The sequence below is a fragment of the Ciconia boyciana genome, chromosome 23 (genome assembly GCF_034638445.1).
Source record: "Ciconia boyciana chromosome 23, ASM3463844v1, whole genome shotgun sequence".
NCBI classification, from domain to species: Eukaryota; Metazoa; Chordata; class Aves; order Ciconiiformes; family Ciconiidae; genus Ciconia; species Ciconia boyciana.
Window position 1 is genome coordinate 477,223 of NC_132956.1, and position 8,376 is coordinate 485,598.

The 8,376-nt window shown below is 64.0% G+C and overlaps 1 protein-coding gene across 1 annotated transcript; it reads right to left on the reverse strand.

Annotated features, from left to right (window-relative positions):
• Positions 1–3,266: 3,266 nt before the first annotated feature.
• On the reverse strand, positions 3,267–8,292 carry OLFML3 (olfactomedin like 3). The gene is made up of 4 exons (XM_072844736.1): positions 8,185–8,292; positions 6,876–7,041; positions 6,091–6,376; positions 3,267–5,632 (listed from the first exon to the last, which is right to left on the reverse strand). Exons 2-4 carry the CDS (start codon positions 6,981–6,983, stop codon positions 4,848–4,850), a joined length of 1,179 nt encoding a protein of 392 aa, XP_072700837.1. The 5' UTR covers positions 6,984–7,041; positions 8,185–8,292; the 3' UTR covers positions 3,267–4,847.
• Positions 8,293–8,376: the final 84 nt, after the last annotated feature.

Sequence of the window (8,376 nt, forward strand, 5' to 3'; positions counted from 1 at the left end):
TCACCCCAAGCTCCAGTGTCCTCCCACTTCTGCTGCAAAGTCCTGGATGGAGTGCTTTGTTGTGCATTTGTTGCCTCCCAATCCACATGTGATGAGTTAGACCCCAACCAGATGTTACGTGGGCAGAAATACTTATTTGAAGTTAAAAGCCTGTGATTATACTTGCCAACCAGCCATTAAGAAAGTATTAAATGGAGAAATTATCCCCCCCTTCTTGTTTCGATACACTAGCATCTTTATAATACACTTGTTTAAGTTGCCTACTTTTAATCTTAGTTCCTTTGTTTCTAATACTACATGCAGAACCATTTCACTTTATCAATAGCTCCTGTGAGCTGGAAAAGTCAGGGAGGAAAAAAAGCCAATATCCTTGAGAATTAGACAAAGGGGAAAAAATTAGCCCGAAGATCGTGCTTCATCTTTCCTACTGTTAGCGCACTTCTCAATTTACTTTATCAGACTGCCTTCCGAAGAGAAGTATTTTTCAAGAGGAGCAGAGATGAAAGGGGCTATTACTTACAGAGACTCTTCTTCAAAGAGGTACAATATTTGGCAGTGAAGTACACGGAGCTGCAGACGCTCAAGGAAAGCGGTGACTTCGCGGGAGCGGTCCCATCAGCCTACTTCCCACTAACGCCTCCTCTCGGAGAGCGGTGACGCCGCTGCCCGCCCGCAGCAGCCCCGGGCCGGGGCGCGGGGCCCCGACCCACCCCGTGCCGCGGCCCGCAGGCAGCCGCGCCCCGCGCCGGGCGGGGGGACCCGGGCAGGGCCGGCCCTGCCCCGGAGCCGCCTCCGGCGGGCGGCGGAGCGGGACCGCGCGCCCGGAGGCGGGGGTTTGCAGCGGCCTCCGGCGGGGGAGAGGGCCGGCTGTCCGGGCCGGCTGCGGGTCACCGCCCGCGGGCACGCCGGAGCACGGTGGAGCCTCTGCCACGGGTGACCCCGCAGTCAAGGCTGAATTCTCCCGACAACCCCTTGTTCGGAGGGAGCGGCTGGGAGGGCAGGGGCCCGGGCAGCGCCGGGGCTGGGGCGGCCCAGAGCCACCGGGAGCAGCCGCAGGAGCAGCAGAGCCCCTTTCCCCGGGGCAGCGGGGCCCGACGCAGCGCCGCCGGGGTCCCTGCCTGCGGCTGGGGGGGAGCCGGGCCCCTCCCGCGGGCAGGGCGGGGGTCCCGCCCCCAGCGGGTCCCTCCCGCGGGCAGGGCCAGGGTCCCGCTCCCACCGGGTCCCGCCCCCAGCGGGCCCCTCCCGCGGGCAGGGCCAGGGTCCCGCTCCCACCGGGTCCCGCTCCCAGCGGGCCCCTCCCGCGGCGGAGGCGCGGCTCTGGCGCAGGTGCAGCCCCGGGCGGGGCAGCGGGGGGGGGCAGCGCCCTTTAGGGCGCCCGCGGCCCTGACAACCCCACCCGCCGTGGCACAGCCTTTGCTTTCTCCTAATGGGGCTGATAAAGAAGAAGGGAAGAAACCAATAAACCCTGCAAGAGCAGGAGGTGACCTCTCGCGTTCGCAAGTAGCGAAGCCTGCGTGGTGCCTGGCGGCGGTGGCCGGGGGGATCGGGAGAGCCCGCAGCAGACGGGGGAGTGGGTGCGTGTTTCCATCCCACAGGAAAGACGCACACCTGTCCCTGAATTTCTGCTGCTTTTTTCTTTCGTGAAGAACCCTCTCTTCTGTGGGTTATTAGGCAGGAGAGCCGCTCAGATAGGCTTCCTCTGAGGTCTCTCGCTCCGCACAGCCGTCTCTTAAGCCGGATGATGGCAGAGGCTCATCTCCAGCGGGACGAGAAGGTGCCGAGCAGGGCCGACCTCATCCTGGGAGGTAGCGCGGGGACGAGCCGTGAGCACGACAAGCGTTCACGGTCCTGCTACCCGCACCCGGCCTGCGATCTCCTCCCCAGCGAGGGCGGCTGCCGTGCGGGCACCGGGGCCTGGCTGGGGATTGCTTGGCCCCACAGGCACCCGCCGGCCACGCGGGACCACGGCGAGGGAGCTGCCGCTCTTCGCCCAAGCTGCCTTCAGCCAGCTTGGAGTGGAACCACTTTTAATGATCGACCGTGTGATTTTTGTCTAAGTGTTTGTCAGCAAATGAAGATAATGCTGTTCTGCTTTATGGGAGTTATTCCAAGGATTAATTAGTTGATGTTTCTTGAAGTACTTTGAAGATGTGGAGTGCTAGATAAGTGCTGTGCTTTATAAGCCGATCAGGCACTGCAGTTATTTTTCCATTTTGCTTCTCATTCCCGAAGTGTTTGTACAAAACAAATTCCACATGAGCGTGTGGTTACTGTAGGCGCTTGTCACGTTGGGGCTTTGCGGGGCAGCAGCAGATGCCCCTGCCCGCCCTCATACCTGCGATTTCCCGCGCTAGTGAACGTGCCCCAAAGGAGAGAAGCTGGACGCTCCTGGCGCTCGCGGGGGGCCCCGCCGCGCCCCCGCTTCCCGCCCTGTGGCACCCCGGTCCACGGGACATGTCCCCGCCGGCACAGGCAGCAGCGGTCACCCAGAGCAGGCGGCAGCATTTGGGGGTGCAGCAAGAGACCCCCTCGTGGCTGCTGGCGGGGACGTGAGCCAGGGCCGACCCTGAGCCGGAGGGGGCTCTGCCTCTTGGGCAGCCGTGTAGAGAGGAATCTGTTTTCCTCCTGCTTCACGGGCAGTTTTGTGGCAGCGAGTAAAGCGCAGGGTCTCGGCTCTCGTAGAAGGGACGCGCGTGTCCTTGTGGACGGGCTGACCTTTGCGTCTGCTCCCGGCTGTTCCCAGTGGCTGGGGCTCCCGAGGGGACCCTGAGCAGCGCAGGCCAGCCGCCCAGCTGCGTGGGCTTCGTGCCCCTCCTGCCGCGGCAAGACAAAGCCTAATGAGCAAGGTTTTCTAAAGAGATTAAAATACTTGATGAACACGTGATGCTCAGCACAAGCAGGACTCTGGCGACTGCTGCCCACGGCTGTACCCCCGTCCCGCTCACGCCAAGGCGAGCGCTGGTGTCTCAGGGGAGCAAGTGTCAGATTTTGCAGGACTTGTTTCAGGTTAGAAGATGGTTTCTGGTGCAGAATCGTTACTGCCCCATCAATTTTAATTCAAGCTAGAGAAATCATTGGCATAATTATTTACAACTGTGCAATTTCTGAAAATTATATTTCTGTTACTGTAGTTATTGATCTTGAAAAGGGCTATAAATTAACTTGACAGTTCACATAGCCCTTCACACTTGGATAATTTCTCTGCTTGACTTGCGCTCTGTGTTGAACTTTCAGCACCATCCAATTACAGTCATTCAAAGTGTGTATTTAAACATTTTTCTTATGCAACCAAAAGGTATTTTAATTATAATACAGAAGAATTTGAAGCAAATATCAAGTCACCTCCACATTGCAAGGACAGCTTGCCTCGAGGTGGTGCGGGGGGATGCCGAAGGCCCGGCTGTATGGCAACGTGGGGGTGGCGTGGCTGCGCCGCGGCGCCTGGAGGGCGGGTGGCCCGGGAGACCCCAGGTGCTTGGCAGCGGTGCTACCCACCGGGCTGGCACCTCCCCGGGCGCCCGGGCAGCTCCGTGGCCTCTCGCCCCGGAGGGGGGCCCGGTGCCGGCACGGGCAGGATGCGACCCTCGCCTGGCCAGACTGGCTCACGGCTTCACATGTTCAGTGTTTGTCCCCAGAATTGATCTCTGATGGGAAAAAGGGGTGCTTAATGACACATAGGCATCTCGTAATTCATCCTCTGTGTTCTCAGGACACTGTGACAGGAACAAATCACAGCAAATCCAGGTTTCTGGGGGGCCTGTGGCATCTCTGGCCAGAAATGGGCCAAATCCCGCACCCTTCAGGGGTGCAATGCAAGCGGCAGCGTGTGGGGCAGTCGCCACTGGGTGACGCAGCGAGGACTGGAAGGATGTGGTGCGGTGGCCACGCGGGGCTGTGCCCGTGCCCAGGAGGTGCCTGCTGCGGCCCCAGCCCGGGCCTCAGGGACGGGGGTCTTGAGCCCTGGCTGTGCTGGAGCTGCCATCCCGAGGGGCTCCCTGCACCAGCCCTGTCCTGCCCCATCTCCTCGGGGGCACTGCCGCTGTGGGGCCGTGCGGGGACTTGGCGCCGGTGGGACAGGGACGGGAAGGGGCTCAGGAGACCCAGGGCCTTATCTAAGGTGTTTGTGGCAATCCTGTGGCTGCAAGGGGAAGATGACTGTGCTTCATTAGAAGTGAACTTGGAAAATCAGCAACATCTGGTGCCTGCTGGCTAGGACGCCTCCCCAGCATGCGAGGAAAATCTCCAGTTGTCCTCTCAGATTAAGGGATTTTGCTGTTTGCTCACAGTTTTGTACATGCAAAACGGGCTGGCCCTGGCCAGACTCAGAGGTCCCCTTGCTGTAGCAGAAGCCTGCCCAAAGCCCCAGCGTAAATCCCTGCCCGAAGCCCCTGCCCAAAGCTCCTGCCCAAAGCCCCAGCCTGGGGACCCGTCTGTGCTCGTTGCCCTGGCCAGCCCTGCACGGATACCCCACCCTTGGGAAGTGTCTTTTGGGGTGACTCTGGGGCAATGTGGAGCTCATGGCTCTGGCAGCCTGGCCCCAGCGCCCCACGCTCCCCCCAAGCAGGTCGCTGCAGCTCGCTGCATAGTATTTATTCATTATATCACTGAGAAGAAAATCTCATTAAATTAGTCCAGGTTTCTGCAGGGTGGTCCTGGGCAGGGACACCTGGTGCCAGTGGGTGGAGGGTGGCCGGGGGTCCAGCATTTCATCATTTCACAGTGATGGGAGACGGGGCAGAGATGCCGTCCCATGCCGGGGCTGGCTGTGCCCCATGGGGAGAGATGGGCAGAGCCACGCTTGCCCGGGCGGGGTGGCCGGATGTGCAGGGACGCCCTGCCGTGACCCCTCAGACCTCCAGCTTCTTCTTCATCTCCATGCGGTAGATGATCTGGTAGCCGTCGTCCCAGGCGTAGATCTGTCTCTCCCGGGGGCTGTACTTCATGCTCGAGTGGGAGCCGTAGCGCTTGGGGAAGTAGACGAGGGAGGCGTCCTCGGGGGCCAGCGTGCCGCTGACGTCGAAGACGCACTGCACGCGGGAGCGGCTGGGCAGGCGGGTGTTGTAGACCACGTGCAGTGCCCCGCACACCACGAAGGCAGCCTCGGCGTTCTCCCGTGGGCACGGTGTGTCCCACATCTGCTCGATGTCCAGCGAGGTGGGGTCCAGCTTGGCCAGGCATATGTTCTTCTCGTCCTCCTTGGTGGCGTAGATGGCCCAGAGCCCCTCCTCGTCTGCCGCCACCTCGATGTAGGTGAAAGGGGAGAGCCCAAAGACGGGGATCTGCTCCTCGGCTGGGAACACCGAGCTGTCCACCACCGTCTTGTTGGCCAGGTTGAACTTGATCACCTGGAAGGAGCCCTGCTGGCGGATGTAGTAGAGGTACCCATCGTAGACAAGGTGCCCAGTGCCCACCCAGGGGTAGGGCAGCTTGATGCGGGCAGCCTTGCGGGTGGCAGAGAAGAGGGTGAACTCCCGCATGCGGGGGAAGACGTACACCGTGTCGTTGGCAGTGCCATCGAAGACGTAGATCTTCTCGGAGTTCCCTGCAGCATCCTTGGTCCAGAGCCCCGAGGTGCTGCCAAAACGCTTCAGGATCTTCATGGCTCTGACGCTCGCGATGGTGTCGCTGCAGTCTGCAAGAGCGGGGCAGCTGTGAAAGCCTGGAAGCCACCCAGCCCTGCAGCAGGGACTGCTCCCACCCCGTGCCAGAGTCACACAGGTCCCGCTGCGTCCCACCCCAGCCCTCAGGCAGCTGCCTTGCAAACTCGCTGCAGAGGTTGCAGTGCTGTCCCTGGTGGCATCGAGAAGTCCCCTTGTGCACCCGTGCCGCGGGCAGCAGAGGCCACCCCCACCCCAGCCCTGCCCCAAGGGCTTTGGAGAAGCCCCAAGGCTCTGGCCTGGGGCTTGGATGCGGCTCCCAGGCAGCGGCAGGGTTGTGGGGTTTTGTGCCAGAGACACCTGAGAGATGCCCTGGTGGGACGTAATGCCACAGCACGCGGCCGGGGGAGACTTGGACCTGGGTGGGCTGGGGAGGCTCAGGGTAACCCCGCACCTGGGACCGTCTCCCCAGGGAGCCACGGCAGCCCCTCACCTGTCAGTTTGGTGTACTTCTCGTTCTTCCTCTGCTTGGCTGTGGCCACCTGCTTCTCCATCAGCGTCTCATCCACCTCCACACAGGGTGGCGCGGGGTTCTGCGTCTCCAGGTAGTCCACCTCACGCTCCAGGCGGTCCACGCGCACGGCTGCGCTCTCTGCCTCCGTCCGCATCGCCTCCCGCTCCTTCTCTGCTGTCTCAAGCATCCCCAGCACCTGGTTCTTGAAGTCCCGCAGCTCCGTGGAGTAGCGGCTGCTCTGGTCGTGCCACTGTGAGATCCTCTCCTGGGGCAGCCAAGAAGACACTGAGGTCTCTGCACTTCACAGCCCGTCCGCGGCAGCCATCCCACTGCTTGCGTGTGGCTGTGGGAGCCCCCGGGGCCATATGGCACTGCAACCCTGATGCTTGTGTCTCTGGGACCCATCCTGCCACGCTCCTGCACCTGCGATGCTCCCGGACCCGCGATGCTCCTGCTCCCGCGGTGCTCCCAGACCCCCAGTGCTCCCAGACCCGCGATGCCCCCGCTCCCGCGATCCGCCTGTCCCACGGTGCTCCCATTCCCATCACGCGCCCGTGCTCGCGATGCTCGTGCTGGGCTGCGCGGGGCCCTGGCGATGCGGGGGCCGGGGCACCCCGCGCCAACCCCGCTCTGCCGCCATCCCAGCTCCTCCTCGCCCCAGGCCTGCTCCCAGCCCTGCCGGCCGCCAGAGAGGAAGGGCCTGGGAGCCCCACGGCAGGACGAAGTGGGGCGAAGTGGGGTGTGGGGCTGGCGCGGGACCTTACCTCCAGGAGAGTGAGGCGCCGCTCCACGTACTCCATGAACTGCTGCTGCTGGGCGCGGAGGGCCGCGGCAAGGAGCGGCAGAAGGAGCAGGCAGCGCCAGGGCCCCATGGCTTCAGAGAGTGCAGCCTCCACCTCAGTGCTCAGGAATGCTCCGGCCTCTCACAGCCTTGATTGAATCCAGATGTGAAGAGGGGAGGAGAGGCTGCTCCTTCCTCGCAGACCAGCCCCGGGCGCCTTAACCCCTTCGCGCCCCGGTGGGCGCCCACGCCGGCCCCGCATGGTGCCGGCGAGCCGTGGGGCCGGGGCAGGAGCCTGGGGACGTGCTGCTGCTGGCGCGCGTGGGGCGCAGGGCGTGGGGAGCGGGGAGGCTGCAGCAGCCCCACGCCGCAAGGGAAGGGCGCGTCCTCTGGTGCTGGGGACGGCATGAGTCGCGGTGTGGGGACAGCCCGTGGGACAGTATGGGGCCAAGCTGGGCATGGTGCGAAGCCACGGGCACAGCCGCAGCCCTGGCTCCCAGCGCGCCGATCTGCAGAGATGGCTGAGGCAGATGGCCAACCTGAGCTTGCCTCGGCCACGTGCCGGGTCTGGTGGAGTCAAAGCTGGGCCAGCACCGCGGCCACCAGCCCCCCGAGCCTGTGGCAGCCCTTGTCCTGGCTGCTGAGCCGGGAGCTCCTGCCTGCCCCTGCCTCGCGCTGGGGTCCTGCGGGCTCCCCCCGAGCGGAGCCGTTCTGGCCCAGCAGCTCAGCCGACCCCCAGCAGTCAGCCAGGGGCTGCCCGGCCGGGCGCGCCCGCACGCCGCCATTTGGGGCTCTTTGCTCAGCGCCTGCTCCCGAGGCTGCCCGAGTGCTGGTGCGGAGCCGCACAGCAGCTCCTGCACCCCCGTACCGGCCGAGGGACGGGGCAGGGCCCAGGTGCAGCACGACGGACGGAGGCTGCGGCTCTGTGCCCAGGATGCAGCCAGGCCTGCGGCCGTGCCTGCGACCCACCCAGGCCTGGCGGCGCTGCCGGCACAGGCTGGGGCACCGGTGGGTTTCCCGGGCTCTGCCGCTGCAGATCCGCATGGTGCCGAGGGTTGGCCGCATCCATGCACAGGACTGCGGTGCTGCGCGCGGGGCGAGTCTGCCATCTAGTGCTCCCGCATCCCGCCAGACTGCGCAGCGCAGGCCGCGCAGCGCAGGCCGCGCAGGGCCCCAGACGAAGCTGCCGCGGTGGCAGGGTTCGGGCTCGGCCCCAGCACCTCTCTGCTGGGTTTCACACTAGGCCATCGCTCACAGGGGGACAACCGGGGTGCCGGCAAAACGCAGCTCACCTGCGGGCCGGGGCACTTCTCCGCCCGCCTGGGTTAGCGACGCTGAGCACAGCAGCGCTCGGCCCTTCGGTGCTCTTGGGGCGGTTGACTGAGCCCGTCCCGGGTGCCGAGTGTCACTGGAGAGCTCAGCCCACGCCGGCGCTGGAGCGGTTTCAGGCTGACACCGGTCTCTTGCGCCTCCTGCCCCGCTCC